General features: G+C 55.0%; 1 protein-coding gene and 1 non-coding gene across 3 annotated transcripts; one reads left to right on the plus strand and one right to left on the minus strand.

The window, feature by feature from the left end:
- The first annotated feature begins 1,292 nt into the window (after nucleotides 1–1,292).
- On the plus strand, nucleotides 1,293–22,425 carry TJP3 (tight junction protein 3). 2 transcript variants are annotated; one of them, XM_008582886.1, is made up of 20 exons: nucleotides 1,293–1,310; nucleotides 5,934–5,990; nucleotides 6,112–6,221; nucleotides 6,892–6,994; nucleotides 7,208–7,556; nucleotides 8,673–8,776; nucleotides 10,116–10,275; nucleotides 10,561–10,669; nucleotides 11,525–11,598; nucleotides 11,831–11,897; nucleotides 12,122–12,278; nucleotides 13,623–13,731; nucleotides 14,184–14,421; nucleotides 15,156–15,367; nucleotides 17,672–17,767; nucleotides 19,457–19,527; nucleotides 19,982–20,293; nucleotides 20,514–20,828; nucleotides 21,801–21,847; nucleotides 22,222–22,425. In XM_008582886.1, exons 1-20 carry the CDS (start codon nucleotides 1,293–1,295, stop codon nucleotides 22,322–22,324), a joined length of 2,811 nt encoding a protein of 936 aa, XP_008581108.1. In that variant the 3' UTR covers nucleotides 22,325–22,425. The 2 variants fall into 2 exon arrangements, with proteins under 2 accessions (XP_008581108.1, XP_008581107.1); XM_008582885.1 differs by lacking the exon at nucleotides 1,293–1,310 and having other exon boundaries at nucleotides 5,886–5,990.
- TRNAI-GAU lies at nucleotides 17,485–17,559 on the minus strand. The gene has a single exon. It is a non-coding gene; the product is annotated as a tRNA-Ile (tRNA).
- Nucleotides 22,426–22,430: the final 5 nt, after the last annotated feature.

A 22,430-nucleotide genomic window follows, 5' to 3' on the forward strand; every position in this document is an offset into this window, starting at 1 on the left:
GTCTTTGGGGGCCTTGAGGGGCTGGCCCTGGCTGACTGGGTTCTCCGGACTAAAATTTTGGGGAGAATTGCAGTGGAGAGGGGTGAGAAGTTCTCTTGGGGCACCTCAAAGATCTTGATTATATTGTCTGCCTTGTTCACGTGGCAAACTCTTAACCCAACTCCAGAACCCCAACTGCGATGCCCCCTCCTCCACGAAGCCCTCCCTGGCGCCCCAGAGTTTCCTCTCTGCCTACCCCCTTCCCACAGTCTGAGGTTCCTCTTCCTGTCCAGCCCTGACTGGATGAGGCTGGGAAGGCGTGTCTGTGGCCAGGTTTGCCCTTTCAACCTTGGGGTGGGCTGGGGCACAGGCACGGCTGGGCTCCGGGTATTTTGGGTTTTGTTTTCTAAGGAGTAAGGGATATGTGGGCGGAGCCACCTTCAGCCCCGCCCATCCAGGTGACTGACCTCCTCTCCCACACCCAGGTAGAGGGTTTCCCTGCCCAGGTCCTTCCTAGGTCTCGCCTTTGGGCCCTCGAGGGTGGGGCAGGGCTGGGTGAGGGGAAGGAAGCCTGACCTTTACTCAGGAGTCCAGATATCGTCCTCCTGCCCCGCCCTGCCCCGCCCCTCCCCTCCTCAGCCGGGGGCCCGGCCCAGTGCTGGGAGTGAAGACAGAGCCCAGAGCTGGGTAGCCCGGAGTACAGACGAAAGGGCACGGCAGCAGTTATGTATCTTCAGAAAGTCCAAGCCCGTGGCCCCTGGGGCCTCAGTTTCCCCTCTGTGAAATAGGGTAAATCCCCTGGATCTGAGGTGACCCGAGAACGACCAGCTCAATGCGCCGGAGGTTTCTGACCCTCCACAAACTCCTGATCCAAGAGGTCTCCCAGATAAAACTTAAAATGTACCCATTTCGCGGATGCAAAAATCTTCCCCGACAGGCTCCACTCCGAGCGCGGTGGCATCTCCGGCCGGGTTTTCCTTGCAGCCTTGTCTGGCTGGTCTCGGGCCCGGGCGGCTGGCGAGTGCTCGGCTGGGTGGAAAACGCGGCCTGGATCCGGTGGTGGGAGCGCTGAAGACGGCCTCCGGGGCTTCCAGGAGGCGTGTCGGGGCAGGGGCGGGGCCGACCGGGGACCTGGAGGAGGAAGAGGGGCAGGTGCAGCCGGGAGCTGTGGAGCTGGCGGGCGGAGAGTGAGAGCGGGCGCTCCTACCCGGCTGCGACCCTCCCCAGCCTCCTCCCCCAACCCGGGGTGGGGGCCGAGTGACTGTTTCCAGGCCCCCCTCGGGCAGGGGCGCTGCAGAGCCCCGGGGTGGACCATGGCAGTGAGATTCCAGGCGAGTAGCCCTCGAGGGCGGGAGGGGGAGGGGATCGGGCTAGGGCAGGTCCTAAGTAGGGGGTGGGAGTCGGATCCAGGATCTCGGAACGCCCTCTACCTATATAACAGATGGGGAAACTGAGGTCGAGAGGGATGGGATCGGTAGTCCGAGGCTGCACAGCGAGACGCACCCTCCCAGGCCTCCCTCTGCCCCAGGGTCTGCCTCCTCTACTCAGCAGACCGGGGTTCAAATGCCCATTTCTCTGTCAACTATGCTGCGTAACCTTGGGCCAGTGAGTCGACGCCTCTCCCTCTCAGTGCCTCATCTACAAAGTGGGTGATTGTCATTTTAAAGAAGGGTGTGGGGAGGATTATAAGAGGAAAATGTGTTCCGAGCACCTGACACGTAGTAGGTGCCCAGGAAAGACGTTCACGCCCCGTCTCTAGGGGTATTTGGCCTGGTGAAGTTGAGCCCTGATGTTGGAACTGCAGACAGTTACTTCATTTGTGGGCTGGGGTGGCTTTGGTGAATGTGGTGAGGCTGCAGGAGAGGGCACCGCCACTGATCGGGTCCTACTGTGTACAGAGCTGTCAACGTGCATGACCCACAGAGGCAAGGGTCAGGAGCCCTGTTTTACAAGCGTGCAAACCAACCGGCTGGAGTGGGCATGGGGGTGGGGATGGGCGATCGATCTTGTGTCTCTGGAGGGACTTCACCTTCCACGCAAGGAGCCTGAATCCTGGGTCTCAGATCGGGCTCAAGAAGGGTAAACTGAGGCCTCAGGGGGGTTGTGGCTAGCTCCAGGGCCAGGAAGTCCTAGTGGCCCTAGAACTCCTTCCAGACTACAAAAAACAGCTCCCAGAATCCCCTCCCCAACTCGAGTATTTGTTCTACCCAACCTCCCCCTACCCCTGCCTTTGTTCCCGGAGGCGGGGCGGGGAGGGGGGTGTGGTTTGGTAGGGGCCAGGAACGTCCCCTCTGGGCGGGTCTCCTCTTCGGTGTTTGTGCCTGGCGCGTGGCAGGGGGTGGAGACCAAGGCTCAGGCCCCACCCCCGGAGCGCACCTTTACAGGGGCGGGGCTCACGGGGCTGGGGACACAGGATGCACCTGCTTGAAACCCTGGCTGAAATGCATTTTGTTCCACTATTCACCCATTCCTCAAAACTTCTCCATGTGCCTAGTCCTGTCGGGACAGGGTCCTGGGGCCACCAGCCCTGCCCACCAGGAACCCCAAGACTGGGGACAGGTGGGTGTAGGGGAGACAGCTGGATTCTGACATCCCAGTCCCCAGTAATCAAGGTTGGGCCAGTGGGAGGGATGTGAGATGTGTGTATGGCCGGGGGGAGGGGGGGTTGAGGGCTCATGTCCTGGAGGAAGGGACCACGGCACTGGGGCGGTGAGGAATGCATAGGGGTTCGGCACGGAGTACAGCACAGCACTGCCAAGGCCTGGAAAAGGAGGCTGACTGCAGGACCCAGGAGGCAGGTGCTGATGTCTGGTCACCTGGGCCTTAAGTACCCAGAGAGACAGACATGCCCCACCTTCACAGCCTACGAGGAAAGACCAGAAACTTACCAGCTGATGATTAAGTAGGAAAAAGATGGTTTTAGATGCCACATATAAAAAAATAATAAGTAGGGCTGGGCTGGTTAGCTCAGCTGGTTAGAGCGCAGTGTTATAAAGGTCAGGGGTTCGGATCCCCGTACTGGCCAGCCACCAAATACCTAAATAAATAAAACAGGGAGGAATGATAGGGTGTCAGGGAAGATTGGTTAGCTGGGGTGGTCATGGGGGGCTTCCTGAAGAGGTAGCATTGGAGCCAAGCTCTGAGTGGCAGGGGCCAGCCGTGCAGAAATCCCATGAATGGTGTCCCAGGCACAGGGGACAGCCAGGGCAAAAGTGTGGAGGTGAACTAAGCTGAGGTGCGCTGTGGGGTTCAGCTTAATCCCTAGCACACTGGGGAGCCCTGGAAGGTTTTAGACAAAGCCTCCGGTATCCGTGGAAACGAACCCACACAAGCTGGGACAAGCGCAGGCCACCTGCAACCCCTTCCCCCTAAGGGACCCTGGTTCCCTGGGGGCTGTTTCTTAAAATAAAGCCAGGAAACAAAAAATTCCAGGGGCTCTTTAATGACTCAAAGTATAATATCAACACAAGTAAAAAAGATTCTGTTTTGAAAAATAAGCTCAAACTGACAACAACAACAAAAAGCAGACCACCGCTGGGGCTTGGTGGTCAACAGCCAGGGTGTGGCTGGCCCTTAGTGTGGTGTTGATAACACCAAGGTCAGGGGTTCACATCCCTGCACCAACCAGCCAAAGCGAGGGTGTGGGACCGGCTACCAAGGTTCCCTGCTGTGCTGTGTGACCTCGGGCAAATGACTGAACCTCTCTGGGCCCCCCTTTTCTCCCCCATAAAGTAGGAATAACAGCGGTGCCACTTCCTAAAGTCACTCTGGGGATTAAATGAACGGGAATGCATAAAGCGCCAGCTCACCGCTAGCACGAAAGAGCATGGCTTCTTACTGTCATGCGAAGGAGAAAAGTCATTATTATCACTACTCACGGCAGCGGCGGCGCCATCTCCCAGAGGCTCATTCTGCTTTTCACGCACTGACTTCATGGCCTCCGCCTGCACGACAGCCCGGAAAGACAGCGCAGGGGTGCCTGTTTTATAGATGGGGAAACTGAGGCTGGGAGAAGGCGCGGCCACTACAAGCAACGGGCAGATGCGGGTGGGATTGGAGTCTTGGCAGTGAGCGCTGACCTCACTCCCCGGTAGCTGCAGGGCTCTCGGTGCCCGGTGGGGCTCCACCCTCGGCTCCTGGGGAGTTAGGAATGCTGCTCTCCTGGGAGATCCTGTAAGGAAAGGCACTGGAGCGCACCAGTGCAGCAAGCTTAGGCGGAAGGAATGGTCAGGGCCGGGAGGTGCTTCCTCACGACCCCCTAGGGAGCAGCGCACGTGCACAGAAGGGAAAGGAGGGTTGGGCGTGGCTATGTGCCCTGCACCTGAGCCAGGTGGAGCCTGGTGGTGTCACCTGTACCATGGGCATGAAAATAACAGAATCCACCTGTAACAGCAGGTTCTGTGGCCGCAACTCCCCCAGGCCGGATGCAAGCTGTTGTCTCAGCAAGTGACTTCACTGCTCTGTGCCTCAGTTTCCTTGTCTGAATCATGGGGATAATAGAATGCCCCTTCAACGAGTGGATTAAGTGAGATAGCACATGTAAAGTGTATCGCACAAAGAAAGCACTCTGTTCCATTCATGATTCATATGGGAAATACTTATGGAATCCCTGCTATGACCTAGGCACTGACAACTCAGCTGTCAACCAGAGGGACAAAAATCTCTGCCCTCAGGAGCCGGTATTCTACAGGGGGAGATGGACAGTGAACAGGGAAAAAAAATCTAGAGAATGTCACAGAGTCACAAGTTCTATGAAGGACGATACAGCAGGTGGATAAGGTGGTCTGTGGCTGGCAGGACAGTGTTGAAGTTCTAAATAGTGTGGGGTTGGCAGATTAGCTCAGTTAGAGCTCAGTGTTATAACACCAAAGTCTAAGGGTTCGGATCCCTGTTCCAGCCAGCCACCAAAAAACCCCACAAACATTCTGGACAGGGGCAGCCTCACCAAGGAGGTGACATTTGAGCAAAGACCTTGAAGAAAGGTGAGGAATTTGTGGAAGAGTGTCCCAGGCAGAGAGAACGACCTGTGCAAAGGCCCTGGGGCAGGACCGTGTGGCTGGAGCAGAGTGAGCTTGCTATACCTTGCAGGCCCAGCTGAGATCCTCCTCAGAGAACTGAGTAGGACCTTCCAGAGGGAAAGGAACCAAGAACTGGCCTTTTCTCAGCTTCCACTGCAGTTTGGTGCACTCAAACCCCTTCAACGCTGTGGACATTGAGACTGGATCACTCTCTGTGGTGGGGTGTCCTGGGCAGTGCAGGTGCTGAGCAGTGTCCCTGGCCTCCACCCACTCTATGCCAGGACTATCCCCCCCCATTGTGACAACCACAAATGTCCCCAGGCATCGCTCAGTGTCCCTTGGGGATGGAATCGTCCCTGTTTGAGAACCACTGACTTATACCCATTTTGTGGATGGGGTGGAGGCATCAGGAAATATAAACGAGAACTGACAAGATGGAGTCAGAATGGCCAAGCTGAGCTGTGTAGCAGGATCAGCACATACCAGCAGAACCGGCCACAGACCACATGCTGACATCCTGTAGGGTTGCTGGGGTAACGGGGAAGGAGGGAGGGCGAGGGGTGATCTGAAACACATATGAAGCAGGCAAGCTGGCGGTGAGATCGCGTAGCGTTCTACACTAAGTCCCAGAACTGTGGCATCTTGGTTGCCTGCCTCCCCGGGCGGCAGCCCCCAGTCTCAGGCGTGTCCCGAGCAACTCACCTCTGCTGCGCTCTCTTGGCAGGGTTGTGTGTTCTGCACTAGTCCCACAGAGCTAAGAGAGTGTGCAATTTTGCAAATGAGAAAACTGAGGTCTGGAGAGAGGTAGCAACTTGCCCACGGGCTCTGATGATGGGCGTGTCCGAGCTGGACCACCCAGGGCTGGGGACCCCCCCCCCGAATGCTCTGATGGACCTGTGTGGCCTCATGCCCACCTTCCCTCTTGCCCTTGATCAGGTGGCCGATATGGAGGAGCTGATCATCTGGGAACAGTACACGGCCACCATCTACAAGGTGAGGCCTCTCTCTTCCCACCTGGGTGTTGAGGGGCTTGGTGCCTTAGTCCCAGCTCAACAGAGGAGAGACCCTCTGCCCCGAGGGAAATGAAATCTCCTCTTGTCTCTCTTTCCCTTAGGATCCCCGCCGGGGCTTCGGCATTGCGATCTCTGGAGGCCGCGACAGGCCCAGTGGGTCCGTGGTTGTGTCTGATGTGGTCCCTGGAGGGCCAGCGCAGGGCAGGCTACAGTGAGTATCAGGACAGGCGGAGGGTGTGTCGAGAGGAGGGACCACGGGGATCAAAGCCAGGAGGCTGGACGGTGCCTGGCGCCTTCCAGCTCTGTCAACAGGGCTTGGAGCTGGCAGCAGGACAGAGTCAGCGACCTGGCCCTCATCTCCCTGAGGCACTTCCTGGTCCTTCACGACAGTTCTCGGGGTCATAGTGGCCCTCAAGCCCTCCTGGAACATCTAGTCCTAGAAACCCCTTTTTGGCAGGAGGTGAAGAGACCCAGTGTTCTGGGCCTTTGGGTACAGGAGACTCATGGGAATTATGTTGATAAAATGATTCTAGGCCCCAAATGGCTGATGGGTGATAGGACTGAGCCCAGCCCAGAATGGCGGACCAGATTCACAGACACACACACAGAGAGAGAATATAAAACAGAGACAGGAAGAGAGGGGTACAAAAGCAAAAAAGGGGGGCTTGGGAAGAAAACTGAGGAGTCAGGAGACACCAGTTATAATCCTGTTATTACACTGGCTTCTGTGACTGGCCCCATTTTACAGATGAAGAAACTGAGGCCCAGAAGGATAAATGTCTTTGTGAGCCTGGGGACACCATTAGAACCAGGCCTTGTAGACCTGGAGGTGCCAGGGGCTCCCTGTGAGGCTGCCTCTGAGACCTGCCGTCCTTCCTCAGGACAGGGGACCACATCGTCATGGTGAACGGGGTCTCCATGGAGAATGTCACTTCCTCCTTTGCCATTCAGATGCTCAAGACCTGCACCAAGTTGGCCAACATTGTGAGTGAGATGCCAGGTGGGGGGGACTCAGGCGACGTCCCTGGTCCCTCAGCTGGGCCAAACCCTGGTTCCGTGCCCGAGGGTGTTATACGTGGAAGCTCCCACGGGCACGTGGAGTCGCGTCATCTCACAGCTTGGATGTTGAGGCCCAGAGACCCTCCCCGAACCCCCTGCCACTAGCTGATCCCTCCTGTCCACTCCCTCCCATGACAGACGGTGAAGCGACCCCGGAAGATCCAGCTGCCCACTTCCAAGGCCAGCCCCTCTGGGGGGCGCCAGGACTCGGACGAGGAGGACGGGTCCCAGCGGCTGGAGGAGGCTGACCATGGCCAGGGCTACGACGGTGGCTCATCCAGTGGCTCCGGCCGCTCCTGGAACGAGCGCTCCCGCCGGCCGAGGGCTGGTCGCCGGAGCCGGGCTGGCAGCCACGGGCGCAGGAGCCCGGGCGGTGGCTCTGAGGACAAAGGTCTGGCCCTGGTGTCCGGCTTTAAGCGGCTGCCACGGCAGAACGTGCTGATGAAGCCCGTGAAGTCTGTGCTGGTGAAGAAGAGGGAGAGTGAAGGTGCGGGCCGAGGGCACGGGCATGGGGGTGGGTTGGCAGCGGGGCTTGGGGTCCCCTGTGTGGGGCAGCACCACTGTCCTGACAGCTGGTCCCTTATCACGTGTGCTTGGAAAAATAACGGCCCCCAAAGATGCTCACGTCCTAGTCCCCAGGGCCTGTGGATAGGTCACTTTCCGTGGCAAAGGGACTCTGCAGCTGGAATGGAGTTAAGGTCCTCGAGGTGGGAGGTCACCCTGGATTACCCGGGGGCCCAGTGTCCTCACAGCGTCCTCATAAGAGGGGGCAGGAGGGTCAGAGGCAGAGACTGGAAGACGCTGCGCTGCTGGCTTTGCAGACGGAGGAAGGGGCCACGCGCCGAGGGCTGCGGGCACCTCTAGAAGCTGGGAAAGGAGGACACGGGTCCTGCCCTGGAGCCTCCAGGAGGCACTGGCCCTGCCCACGACTTGACTTCAGCCCAGCTGGACTGATTTTAGACATCTGGCTTCCAGAACTGTGAGATAAATTGATGTCGTCTTAAAGTCACTAAGTTTGTGGCCGTTTGTTACAGCAGCCCCAGGACACTCATATATCATGACATCAGTACAGTGTGACAATATTAGAATTCCCAGCATCACATCAACAACAGGCATGTGACTTCTGATCCTTGTCTCGTGACCTCAGAATTGTGTTCATGACGTGGCAGAGGGTCTGCCCCACCCCCCCCCCATTGTAATTTTTATTATTTTTTAAGATGACCGGTAAGGGGATCTTAACCCTTGACTTGGTGTTGTCAGCACCACACTCTCCCAAGTGAGCCACGGGCCGGCCCCCCCATTGTAATTTTAAGAACAAGAGTCGCATCCTGAGAGCTCTAATTGTGGTCATTAATAATGTTATGTTATTTGTCTGTGCCTTGTGACATCACTAATGGCACAAAGACCCTGCCCCTGCCCCGGCTCTACAGGGAGACACTACTAATGCAGGTGGATCTCAGAGCTATGTGTGACATCTTGTTTTAATGTCACCAGCGTGTTGGGAAGGGAGGGCCCAGACCTGGACTGCATCATTACAGCAGGAGGACACTGTTACTCACCCATCTCCAGGGTCCTGCCTCAGTTTCCCTCCTCCCCCCTACAGAGTTCGGGGTCAAGTTGGGCAGTCAGATCTTCATCAAGCACATCACGGATTCAGGCTTGGCTGCCCGGAACCGTGGGCTGCAGGAAGGAGACCTCATCCTACAGGTGTGACAGAGGCCAGGGGCAGGTGGTGCCACCAAGTCACAGAGCAAAGGCAGCAGAACTGGGCCCCAAGCCATTCACCTTCTGTGTTGTTGATAGTTTCCCCAAGTTTGAGATAACTACGCATAACCCCACTTCCCCCAAACAGTGCTAATCTACTGCCAAAGGTTGATTTCTAGTCTCTGCTTGGGGTTGTCTGTCTCTAGTACACCCGCGCATTTTTTTTTTTTTGGCAGCTGGCCAGTAAGGGAATCTAAATCCTTGACCTTGGTGTTATCAGCACCAAGCTCTAACCAACTGACTGGCCAGCCCCCCAGGTGATTGTTTCTAGTGTCTCCTCGAAGTTATGTTTCTAGTGACCCTGAGGAATTGTCTGTTTCTAGTGGTTTGGGGCAGGCATTAGAAACACAATTCCCGGGATTACTGAAAATAGACACTCGCAGGGAAAATGTTAGACATGGATTCCCAGTATGCGTGGAGATGAAGTCTTTCTAGTCCTTTCTAGGAACTGTATGATTCTAACCCACCTCCAGATGTCTGTTTCTAGTACCCCCTAGAGATTGTGTGTTTCTAATATTATCTTTAAGTATCCACTACCTCTCCCCCAATTGGAGTTGTTTCTCACAATCACCCTCAGATCTGTTCCTAGGGATCCCTGAAAATTGTTCCCTTCTTGGGAGATGGGAGAGTCAGTGCATCCCTCATTTTCCATAGTGTCTCCTAATTCTCCTAGAAATTTGTCTGTTTCTATTTCTTTTCTTTTCTTTTCTTTTTTTTTTTTTGTGGCTGGCTGGTATGGGGATGCGAACCCGTGACATCAGCAACACTTTCTTTTCTTTTTTTTTTTTTTTTTTTGTGGCTGGCGGGTATGGGGATGCGAACCCGTGACATCAGCAACACTTTCTTTTCTTTTTTTTTTTTTTTTTTTGTGGCTGGCGGGTATGGGGATGCGAACCCGTGACATCAGCAACACTTTCTTTTCTTTTTTTTTTTTTTTTTTTGTGGCTGGCGGGTATGGGGATGCGAACCCGTGACATCAGCAACACTTTCTTTTCTTTTTTTTTTTTTTTTTTTGTGGCTGGCGGGTATGGGGATGCGAACCCGTGACATCAGCAACACTTTCTATCCGAGAAATTTGTCTGTTTCTAGAATTCTGTGGACAGTCCGTTCTCGGTGTGGTTTCCATCACAGCAGGAATCCACTTCTAACATTTTCCCCAGAAGTGTCTGTTTTTAGTAACCCCTGGGGATTATGTGTTTCTAGTTCCTACACCAAGCTGTTTTTAGTATCTCCCATCTCTCATGACCACCCTTCCTTTTGTCCCCTTCCTGGTCCCTTTCAGATCAATGGGGTGTCCAGCGAGAATCTGTCACTGAGCGACACGCGGCGGCTGATTGAGAAATCGGAGGGCAAGCTGACACTGCTGGTGCTGAGGGATCGAGGGCAGTTCCTGGTGAACATCCCGCCCGTGCTCAGTGACAGTGACAGCTCCCTCCTGGAAGGTGAGGGGCCAGGAGGCAGATCCCAGGAGGGGCTTGGGTGGAGGGAAGGGAAAGTGGGGGGCACCAGGCAGGGCCAAGCAGGAGTCAACGAGCCTGGCTCCTAGAGGCTCAGAGAGTGATAGGCGCTTGCCCAAGGCCACTGCAAGTCAAGACTGGAGCCTCCCAAAGCTGCATCTTCACACTGAGCCTCTAACTTTGGTCTGGGTCCCTCCATGTGCCCGTCTGTGAAATGGGTCCAGTCTAGAAAGTGTGACCATAGTTAAGGAGATGGCTTCTCCCCTGCAGACATCTCGGACCTCGGCTCAGAATTGTCACAGGCACCCCCTTCCCACATCCCACCACCACCCCGGCATCGGCAGCGCAGTCCAGAGGCCAGCCAGACCAACTCCCCAACGTATGTACCCCTGCCAGCCAGACTCGTCGGACGTGAGGGAGCGGGAAATGTGGGCATACCTTTTCAACTGGGGTTGGCCTTGAGGGTACAGTCCTGTATTTCTAGCACATGCCTCAGAACACCTCCGGTCTCTACTCACAATCTAATTCCAAAGCCACATCCACCACATTTTGGGTGTTGGTTACAGCAGCATCCCACTTCTGGGTATCCAGCTCTGTCTGAAACAACGGACATTTATTTCTCATAGTTCTGGAGGCTGGAAGTCCAAGGTCAAGGTGACTGCAGGGTGGACGTCTGGTGAGGGCTCCCTTCCTAGCTTGCAGACGGCCACCTTGCTGTGTCCTCACACGGTGGAGAGTGAACAAGCTCTGGTCTCTTTTCCTCTTCTTATGAGGACACTAGTCCCATCATGGGGCCCCCACCCTGGTGACCTCGTCTAAACCAAAGGCCCCACCTCCCAATACCATCCTGTTGGGGGTTAGGCCTTCAACACACGAATCTGGTGGGGGCTGGGCTACACCGACCCGCTGTCCATAGCAACCTCTACAGCAGTTTTTGGTTCTGTTTTTGGTGGCTGGCCAGTAACAGGGATCAAACCCTGGACCTTAGTGTTATCGGCACCACACTCTAACCAACTGAGCTAACCAGCCAGCCCTATAGGCTTTTGATAATAATAAAATAATAAGCATGACATTTGTCACAGGCTCACCTTATTTTGAGCCAGGCCTAACTGTAGTAGACTTGACTCAACCATCTGCAGCTCAAGGGAGGAAACTGAGGCAAAGAGGTGAGGGGGAATGTTAAATTGCCCCTCGACATTCACTCCTACCTCACCCCAAATCTGTTCCCCACCAGGCGGAGCCCCCAGCTTCAGCGGGAGAGGTCAGCGGATTCCAGAACCATCTCGGAACCAGGTGAGCAAAGAGTGGGTAGGAGACGACTCTGAGCACCCCATCCCCTGAGTTTTCTAATCCCAGCAAGCAAGGTTATGCCAGGCAGAGTGGCAGGATGTTGGCATGAGCCTAAGGGGTCAGGCACAGTTTCCTAAGAAGGAGCAGAGGTGGGAAATGGTGACCCCAGGGGCAGGACACCCTAAAGCCAGGGTTTGGAGGCTGGGTCAAGCCAGTGTGCCTGAGAAAGAGACCAGCTTTTCCCTTTCAGACTCGCCCAGGGAAAGCCGCTATGACATCTACAGGGTGCCCAGCAATCAGAGCATGGAGGATCGTGGGTGTGTACCCCAGAAAAAAGCCCACTGCTCGAGACTCCCCCATCTCAGGGCTGCTTTCCCAATCAGCACAATCCTGTCCTCCCGTACCAGCGTGGTAAAAGGAAGTGCCACGTGGGGCTTTTGGGAAACTGAGGCCCAGAGGTGGCAGGAGCTCTCCCAAGGATGCCTGGCACGCCCCCTCTCTGCCCGCCTGGGTCTGACTCTGCCCCCGCCTCCCCTTGCAGGTACAGCCCCGACACGCGGGTGATCCGCTTCCCCAAGGGCACAAGCATCGGGCTGCGGCTGGCTGGGGGCAACGACGTGGGCATCTTTGTGTCAGGGGTGCAGGCAGGCAGCCCAGCCGACGGGCAGGGCATCCAGGAGGGAGACCAGATTCTGCAGGTGACCGGGGGTGGCTGGCCAGCCCCGCCGACAGTGGGCGTGTGGTGTGCTGGCTCGTGCCTCTGTCTGTCATGTCTGCGTGTCCTCCCTGCAGGTCCACCCTGGGGACCGTCAAGACCCCCGCTGGGCATTTTGGCATTTTAATGTCTCCCTAGGGCTGGCCGGTTAGCTCTGTTGGTTCGAGTGTGTTGTTATAACAGCAAGGTCAAGGGTTCAGATCCCCACTCCGGCCAGCCTCCAAAAAACCCCCAAAATTAATAGCAATGTCTCCCAGCCTGTGTCATGACCTTGTTGACCAAATCACGACCTCACAACCTCATGGTTCAGGTCACGACCTTGTCCACGTCACAGCCTCGTTGTCCAGGTCATGACCTATGTCCTGGTCATGACTTCATTTTCTGGGTTACAACCTTGTTATCGTTGTCACAATCTCCTTGTTCCTGTCATACCTGCGTTGACCGTGTCCTGACCATGTTGTTTTGGTCTCACTTTCCCATGGGCCCACTTCCATGGAGTCATTTTCTGTGCCACCACACCTGTGTCTGTGTTGTGACCCTGCTCAGTCCTGCCTTTATGGCTGTGTCGTAACCACCTCCAGGACCTGCAGCCCCTTGTCCCCTGCCCCTCTCTGCATCCATCCTGTCTTTCCCCTGGCTTGTCCCCTCTGTCCTTCTGCAAGCTCCTTCATCAGGTCCTGTCCCCACTGTCCCTCTCTTGACCTCATTCATGTCACGACCTTGCAGTCTGAGTCATGAAGTCATGATGGAGTCACGACCCCTCACTGTCCATGTCATGACCCCAGTGGCCGGGTGCAAACCCTGTTGCCAAGTTGCCTGAGGGTCATATTTTTTTATAGTATTTCCACCTCAGTTTCTTGTGGGATTCCAACCCTGACATCCGTGTCCCGACCCTGACAGCAGGTGTCTGTGACCCCACTGTCCATTTCTGTATATAGCTGTCCCTGTATCAACCCTGTGACTATGTCCTAACTCTTTTGAGTGTATCACAACATTTCCACTGAGCCCGGTGCTTTGACCCCGTTCCTATGTCTTGGTGTTGACAACCCACCGTGACATGGCTGTCCACCTACTGAGCACACTGCCCATGCCCCAGTTTCTGTGTCCAGACCCTTGCATGTCTCGGATGCCATTTGCTGTCTGTGTCACATCATGCTGACACAGGGTGGTGTCCCAATTGGAAAGCTGTCCCCCAACTGTTGGGGTCCTTGATCGCAGCTCTGGAAGCAGTTGGGGCTGGGCTTTGCCCAGAGGAAGGCCTGGGGTCTCCTGCATGGCTGGGAGGTGCCCCGAGCCTTGTCCCATCACCGCATCCCCTTTCTGGCAGGTGAATGACGTGCTGTTCCGGAACATGACGCGGGAAGAGGCTGTTCAGTTCCTGCTGGAGCTGCCACCGGGGGAGGAGTTGGAGCTGGTCACGCAGAGGAAGCAGGACAGTGAGTGTGTGTGGGCTTGTGTGCGCGCAAGTGTGTGGCGGGGCGCAAGAGCACTGGCTGTGTGGCCCAGTGGTGAGTGCTGGAGCGTGGGCGCCCGTGCGCAAGAGCGCTGGCTGTGTGGCCCGATGGTGAGCGCTGGAGCGTGGGCGCCCGTGCGCAAGAGCGCCGGCCGTGTGACCCGGTGGTGAGCGCTGGAGCGTGGGTGCATCCGTGCTTCTGTGCCCTCTGTCCCTTTCTCCATGCGCAAGAGCGCTGGCTGTGTGGCCCGGTGGTGAGCGCTGGAGCGTGGGTGCATCCGTGCTTCTGTGCCCTCTGTCCCTTTCTCCAGCCCCTGCAGAGAGGGTGACCGGTGTCTCCCCAAGGGGAGGTTCCCTCGGGCTAGGCTCCCTCCCTGGGGAGGGCTTGGATCTGGGCCCAGGGCAGGCAACTCACATGGCCTCCCCCATCCTCAGTCTTCCAGAAAATGGTGCAGTCCCGCGTGGGCGACTCCTTCTACATCCGCACGCACTTTGAGCTGGAGCCCAGCCCGCCATCTGGCTTGGGTTTCACCCGTGGTGACGTCTTCCACGTGGTGGACACGCTGTACTCGGGCCCTGAGCAGGGCCACTGCCGCAGAGGCCACTGGCTGGTGGCACGCATGGGTCGTGACCTCAGGGAGGAAGAACGAGGCATCATTCCCAACCAGAGAAGGTGGGGACTGCTCCTCAGCCTCAGTTTCCCCACCAGAAATGGGCACCATGTCACTACTTATTAATGTTGATGGTTCAGTCCAAGGCAGCGTGCAGAAGGCTCAGATTGGTAAACAGTCGGCGCTTGTATCAGTTTCCTGTGGCTGCTGTGACAAATGACCACAATCTCAGTGGCTCTATTTATTCATTCATTTGTTGTGGCGTCTGGCCGGTACAGGGATCGCACCCTGGATCCTGGTGTAGTCAGCACCCCATGCCAACTGGCTGAGCCAAGCAGCCGGCAACGTAGTGGCTTTAAACAACACAAACTCATCTCACAGGTCTGGAGGTCGGAGTCTGACGTGGGCCTCACAGGGTTCAAGTCCAAGCAAGGGCAGGGCTGGTCCCTCCTGGGGGCTCCAGGGCAGGACCCGTGTCCTCCTTTCCCAGCTTCTAGAGGCACCCACAGCCCTCGGCACGTGGCCCCTTCCTCCGTCTGCAGAGCAGGCAGCGCAGCGTCTTCCAGTCTCTGACCCTCCTGCCCCCTCTTATGAGGACCCCATGAGGACACTGGGCCCCCACAGATAACCCAGGATGGTGTCCCATCTCAAGGTCCTTAACTCCATCCCATCTGCGAAGTCCCTTCTGCCGCAGCAGCCGACATATCCAGAGGTTCTGGGGATCAGGACATGGACATCCTTGGGGACCACGGTTCTGCCGTCCCTGTCGCTCACCCCCACCCGCCCTTCTCCCCAGGGCGGAGCAGCTGGCCAGCCTGGAGGCCGCCCAGCGGGCCGTGGGGGCTGGGCCCAGCTCCTCCGGTGGCTCCAGCGCGCGGGCCGAGTTCTGGCGGCTGCGGGGTCTTCGTCGTGGAGCCAAGAAGACCACTCAGCGGAGCCGTGAGGACCTGTCAGCTCTGACCAGGCAGGGTCGCTACCCGCCCTATGAACGGGTGCAGCTTCGGGAAGGTACGGCCTGGGGTGTGAGGGGCGGCGGGGAGGCCTTGGGTGAGATGTCTGGACCCCCGGAGCACCGACGTGCAAACACCAAGAGCTGCGGTCCTGTCAACCTCCTTCCAACCAAAAATACCCACTTTTGGTTTAGGGGAAGAAAGAGACAGGAAAGGGATTCATGCCATAAAAGTCAATTCCCAGGGCTGGCCGGTTGCTCAGTGGTTAGAGCACGGTGTTATCACACCAAGGTCAAGAGTTCGGATCCCTGTACCAGCCAGCCGCCAAAAAACCCAAACGATTTCTATTTCCAAGAGAAAGATAATGCAAGACATATGTATAATCTTTTTTAAAAATTTTTTTAAAAGATGACCAGTAAGGGGATCTCAACCCTTGGCTTGGTGTTGTCAGCACCACGCTCAGCCAGTGAGCCACGGGCCGGCCCACATATGTATAATCTTAAAAAGGATAAAGAATTGTTGCAAATAATTTTAGTAGGTTTTTTTTTTTTTTTCATTTAACACACTCTATCCAAAGTTTGTTTTTTTCTTTCTTTTTTTTGGCAGCTGGCCAGTCCGGGGATCCGAACCCTTGACCTTGGTGTTGTAACATCACACTCTCCCAAGTGAGCTAAGTAGCCAGCCTTCTATCTAAAGTATTATTTCTGTAGGTAATCAATACAAGAATTATTATTATTATTATTTTTTGGTGGCTGGCTGGTAAAAGGGATTCAAACCCTTGACCTTTTTTTTTAAGTACCCTTGTATATTTAGTGTGGACTGTAGTTTTCTAGGTTGTCAGCCCGAGGTAAAACAGATACCCTTAAAAACACGTGCACAATGAAAACAGGTGTTTAAAAAAAACAATACTTAGGGCCGGCCCGTGGCTCACTCGGGAGAGTGCGGTGCTGATAACACCAAGGCCACGGGTTCGGATCCCATATAGGGATGGCCGGTTTGCTCACTGGCTGAGCGTGGTGCTGCCAAGGGTTGAGATCCCCTTACCTGTCATCTTTAAAAAAAAAAAAAAAAAAGATCCTTTCCCTGCCTGAGAACCAGGGAGGGGAAAAAACAAGCTCATCCTAATTTCAGGAAAGGAAGAGATTAAGCTCTTATCAGAGCCTCAGGGAGAGGGGATTAAAAACCAGGTGCAGAGGCCTTTAAAATAAAACTGCAGAAGAGGGAATAGCGAGTTGCCAGGAAGGAGAATGCATCGACTTCCAGAGAAGTCCTTGAATGCTGCATTTAGCTGTTGCTCCAACATCCAGACAAACAAGGCTTAAAAATACATGGCCACAATGCTTCGTTTCCACCCCAGCCAATGAAAGTATAAGAATCTGACTGTGTTGAGCTTTTAAGAGAGGGAGGTAGGCCTGGAACAAGGCAGAAGAGAGGGGTGGGGGTGCAGGGAGGGGGCTGAGCTGCCCACTTGCCTTCCCCCAGGACGCTTTCTGCACCAGTTTCTTCAGTGGTAAAATGGTTTATAGGTTAGGCCAGGGGTTGGCAAACTTTTCCTGCGTGGGGGCCAGGCAGTAACTGCTTTAGGCTTTGTGGGCCAAATGGTTTCTGTAGAAATCACTCAGCTCTGCTTGAATGTAGCCACAGACAGGACATACACAAATGGATGTGACTGTGTTCCAATAAAACTTTATTTACAAAAACAGGGAGAGGGCCAGATGTGGCCCATGGGTTGTAGGTTGATGACTGATGAGTGACTGAGGTTCGACTGCTATCACAGGCCCCAAATAACAGCAGAAACAAACAAAAATGTGTCTTTTTCAAGTAACAGTCCCAGTGGAAGCAGCTGTTGGCTTTTTCTTTTGGCTGCTTCAGTTTCAGGAACTGAGCTCCTTCCATCTTGTTTTTCTGTCTTTCTGTGTGGTCCAAGGTGGTGCCACCATGTCCACATTCCAGCCAGGGGGGTGGGGAATGAACATAGAGGGGGCTCAGTCCTGCTCTTAAAGAACAGGAACCCAGAATTGCATGTATTCATTCTGCTTGCATCCCATTGGCTGGTACTGAGTCACATGGTCATCCTTAGCTGCAAGGGATGCTGCGAGATGTGGTCTTTAGCTAAGAAGCTGAGACCTGGCTAAATCAGTGTTTTGTTTGTTTGTTCTGGGATTTTTTTGTGGCTGGCCGGTAAGGGGATCTGAACCGTTGACTTTGGTGTTATCAACGCCATGCTCTAACCAACTGAGCTAACCAGCCAGCCCTAAAACTGTTGTCACTGTGGAGGAAGTGGGGAAGTGTCATACCAGACGCTGGCTGGTTTTGCTGCAAATGAGATCCTCGTTCTTGTTTCCATTTCTCCGTCCCTCAGCCAGCTTCAAGCGCCCGGTGGTGATCCTGGGACCTGTGGCAGACATTGCTATGCAGAAGTTGACTGCTGAGATGCCTGACCAGTTTGAAATTGCAGGTGAGAAACCAGGTCCTGTTTGGTGAATTCACCTTGTTAGTGAATCATTTCCCAGCCTCTGGGGCTGAGGCAGCTTAATGATGAGCTGATAATGATGCTTTTTTGGGAAAATAAAGATGGAAAACGTGAGGCAGATGAGCCACCAGTGTCCCTTCCAATGCTCAGGCCAGACATCCTCAGTCAATGTTGGCACTGTTTGTCTGGATAGAACCTCAGAATCCTTCTTAACACACTTCACCAGGTAGCCATTCCCAATTGAGACAAGGTGCCATTTGTTCAAGAGATGTTTACTGAACTACAGACCCGGCTGTGAACGAGACAGGCAAGGTCCCCAGAGGAGGTCAAAAGTTAATAACTATAGACACAATTAAAACAGAATATGGGTCAACAGACTACAACTCTCTGGCCAAATCTGGCCTGCATTTTGTTTTTACAGGGTCTATGAGCTAAGAATGGTACATATACTTTTTCAAACTTATTTTTTCGGCGGCTGACTGGTACGGGGATCCGAACCCTTGACCCTGGTGTTGTAACACCAAGCTCCAACTAATTGAGCTAACCGGCCAGCTTCATACTTAGAAATTTCAAATGGTTGGGAAAAATAATAATAATAATAAAAAGTTAAAATATTTTGTGACACATGAAAATAATATAAAATTCACTTTCTAGCTTCAAATGAGTAAAGTTTTTTTTTTTTTTTTTTTAAAGATGACCGGTAAGGGGATCTTAACCCTTGACTTGGTGTTGTCAGCACCACACTCACCAGTGAGCAAACCGGCCATCCCTATATGGGATCCGAACCCGTGGCCTTGGTGTTATCAGCACCGCACTCTCCCGAGTGAGCCACAGGCCGGCCCTCAAATGAGTAAAGTTTTATTGGCATACTGCCATGCCTGTTGGTTGACATATTGTCCTCGGCTGCTTTCCAGTGACCACGGCAGAGCTGAGTAGTGTGACAGAGATCTATAAAGCCATGTGGCCTGCAAAGCCAAAAACATTTCCTCTGTGGCCCTTTATATAAAGGAAAAGCTTACAGAGCCCTGAGCTCAAGCAAAGGTGGGAATGTTCTGGCAAAAACACGCTGAGATGAAGATGAAGGACAGGGCATTTAGCTGGGGTGCTCAGGGAAGGCCTCTGAGGCCACATTGATGCTGGGGTTCGAGTTTGAGAAGGAGCCTAAGGAAGGGCTTCCAGGCAGAAGGAACAACCGCAAGTGCAGAGACCACGAGAGTGGAACTAGCTCACATATCCCGGGGACCGAAAGGTGGGAAGAGAGGATCGAACGGGAGAGTGAGGGACACAGCGACAACAGGGCGGTGGTGTAGTACTCTGGCTGGGGGGTCTGTGAGGAGTTTGAGTTCTGAGGACAGTGGGGAGCCATAGAGGGTTGGGAGGGAGAGAGGGAACCAACATTCACTGAGCGGATGCACTTAACATGTTAAAACATCCCATCAAGGGCCGGCCCGTGGCTCACTCGGGAGAGCGTGGTGCTGACAACACCAAGTCAAGGGTTAAGATCCCCTTACTGGTCATCTTTAAAAAAAAAAAAAAAAAAAAACATCCCATCAAAGCCCTGTGGGCAGTAGGGAGCCATGGTGACCTCTTGAGCAGGACAGGGGCAGGTGGACATGAATCTGAGGGACTAGAGGTGGCTCTCCTGAAGCTGCTGGTCATCTTTCTTCTGCACAGAAAGTATGTTGAGGACCGACAGTTCCTCCAAGATCATCAAACTGGACACTGTGCGGGTGATCGCGGAGAAGGTAAGCAAGGCCCTGCTGTGGGTCCCATTACATGGATGGGGAAACTGAGGCCTGGGCATCCAACCGCATGGTTTGACCTGTTCTCACCCCAGGCCCCACAAGTGTGGTCTTCCGTGGAGCCCCCTCTCTGAGGCTTTGTGAGGTGGGAAGCCTGTGAGTGACACATGAGAGACAAAGTCTGCCCAGAGTCACACAGCACTGGGGAGAGGCAGAGAGCAAAATTAGGGCTCTGGTGCCAAGATGCTGTGCCCTGGGCCATTTCCAGCCCCACCCCCAACATGCTGGCTTGTGGCTGTAAGAGGCTGGGGTCCACTCTGACCTCAGACTCTTCATCTTTTCATCATCCTCCGTAATTGTCCTGACTCTGATGATTGTCTCTGCATGTGTTTCTCTCTCCTCTGTCTGTTTGTCTGTCTTCTTCTCCCAACGCCCCCCCACCACGGCCCTGGCCCAGGACAAGCATGCGCTCCTGGATGTGACCCCCTCAGCGATCGAGCGCCTCAACTACGTGCAGTACTACCCCATTGTGGTCTTCTTCACTCCGGAGAGCCGGGTGGCCCTCAAGGCCCTGCGCCAATGGCTGGCGCCTGCCTCCCGCCGCAGCACCCGCCGCCTTTACGCACAAGCCCAGAAGCTTCGGAAGCACAGCAGCCACCTCTTCACAGCCACCATCCCCCTGCATGGCACGAGTGACAGCTGGTACCAGGAGCTCAAAGCTGTCATCCAGGAGCAGCAGACTCGACCCATCTGGACGGCCGAGGACCAGGTACTGGGGTGTGTGGGTGGGTGGGGGATGCAGGGGCCCCAGGACACTTCTCGGGCCCAGCCAGGTTTGGGGCATGTGTCTGGAGTCAGGGCTTCATCGATTTGAACTTGAGGGTCAGGGATCTTTGTCTGCTTTGGTCTGTGTTCAGACTGGATCTTGGCCAGGGTAGGGGGTCCTGGCTCAGCCATGGCCAGCCGCAGCACTCACATCTGTCCCACAGCTGGACACCTCCTCGGAGGACAACCTGGACCTCCCTCACCGCGGCCTGGCTGACAGTTCGGCAGACCTCAGCTGTGACAGCCGGGTCAACAGCGACTATGAGGACACGGATGGCGAAGGCGGTGTCTACACGGACGGTGAAGGCTACACGGACGGCGAGGGCGGTGTCTACACGGACGGCGAGGGTGGGCCCCACACGGATGTGGATGAGGGTCCCCCCGCGCCAGCCCTGGCCCGGTCCTCGGAGCCCGTGCAGGTGGATGAACCCCAGAGCCCGCAGGATCATGGGAGAATCTCGGCTCAGCGTGCGGCCCAGGTGAGCAGGGCATGGGACGACGCTGGGGGCAGGGAACGTCCCGGCAAGGGTCTCGGGATGGGGCGCCAGCACAGGGCAGAGACACACGCCGAGAGCCTGTTTTCTACCAGGAAGTCAACAGACAGAATCGATCTGATTAGGCCAGTTTCTGAGACTCAGACTTGGGGTATTTGAGCCACGGAGGCACTGAGCTACTTTAAGCAAGTATATTAACCTCCTGTGCATCACTTTTCTTGTCTGGGATACAGGGACAGATGATAACAGGTGACGTGACGGGTGTTTGTGAAAACTCAGTGTGCTTAGCACAAGTCTTGACACACAGTCGTTGGGTGTTTAGTGGTAACAAGTGTTCATTCAGCACTTAGTCTATGGGGGGGGGGGTTCTCGGGGCCTTTCTGTGAATTCAAAGGCTCCCCTTCCTCCAGACCCTCTCTAGGTAAATGTAAAAACGCATGGATCTGTGATGGCTCTGATTAGAAAGATGCTCCTGGGGGTTGCACAGTGCCCAGCCTGCTCAACTGTCCGTGGCAGCCTGCTTATGGGGCAGCCTCTATTCTAAACACTACATGAGCTCATTTATGAACTTGTGACAACGGCTCTCTGAGGGACTGGGCGGACGAGAAGCCCAATTTTCCCTTCGTTGACAGGCAGGGAGATCTCAGCCAAGAGGTTCCCATTCCCCAGCCTTAGTTTTTTCTTTTAAAATTGGGGGTGATCTGCAGACACGTCAGGGAGTCAGAAAGCCTGTGGGCAGCACTGCCCGGACAGAGGTGGGGAGGTGGGATGGCAGTGGACCCCAGCCTTAGTTTTTTCTTTTAAAAATTGGGGGTGATCTGCAGACACGTCAGGAGTCAGAAAGCCTGTGGGCAGCACTGCCCGGACAGAGGTGGGGAGGTGGGATGGCAGTGGTTATTCATCCGACTTGTCATACTTTGGGGGACATGTGAACGTCCTTTCTCTCTCTCCTCCAAGGTGGACAGCCGCCATCCCCAGGGTCAATGGCGACAGGACAGCATGCGGTAAGAGCCCCCGTCCTCCAGATTGGGGACCCTCAACACTTGCCCTGGGATTCAGATTTGGGGGTTGAGGAAGCATTCTAGAACCTTCATGGTGCTCCTAGCCTAGTGGGCAAGGTGGGGCCTGACAGAACCACTCCAAGCCCCATATAGTCAAGGCCAAGGCAGTAGGAATCCTACTGGGAGAACTGGGAACGCTTCTTGAAGGAGGGGACACTGGGGCTGGGGCTTTGAGGGATGCGTAGGAGTTTGTTAACAAGGCCCTACTCGGGGATGCTGTGTTGCTCGTCTCTACCCACACGCCCTGTGCCTAGCAGAGTCAGCTCCGGTTAACGGTAGGCAACTTCACACCCTCCCCACCCGATCCTGATCCCCAGGACATATGAACGTGAGGCCCTGCGGAAAAAGTTTACACGAGCCCGAGATGTGGAGTCCTCTGATGAAGAGGGATACGAATGGGGCCCGGCCACTGACGTGTGACCTTTCCCAGGTCGCCAGCTGGCCTGTCCTCCCTCTTCCTCCCCGGAGCTGAGACGCTGTGTCCCTCTGCCTGGTCTTTAATAAACAGTATTTTCACAGCACTGAC

Source organism: Galeopterus variegatus, unplaced genomic scaffold (assembly GCF_000696425.1).
Source record: "Galeopterus variegatus unplaced genomic scaffold, G_variegatus-3.0.2 Scaffold2754, whole genome shotgun sequence".
Taxonomy (NCBI): Eukaryota; Metazoa; Chordata; class Mammalia; order Dermoptera; family Cynocephalidae; genus Galeopterus; species Galeopterus variegatus.

What these genes read in the sequence shown, in the direction of transcription:
- TJP3 (XM_008582885.1), top strand. Translation starts at nt 5,886, where the DNA reads ATGGACCTGTGTGGCCTCATGCCCACCTTCCCTCTTGCCCTTGATCAG. An exon ending in GAAGAAGAGGGAGAGTGAAG is followed by an intron (nt 7,557 to 8,672) that starts GTGCGGGCCGAG and finishes TCCCCCCTACAG; the next exon opens with AGTTCGGGGTCAAGTTGGGC. An exon ending in AAGGAGACCTCATCCTACAG is followed by an intron (nt 8,777 to 10,115) that starts GTGTGACAGAGG and finishes GGTCCCTTTCAG; the next exon opens with ATCAATGGGGTGTCCAGCGA.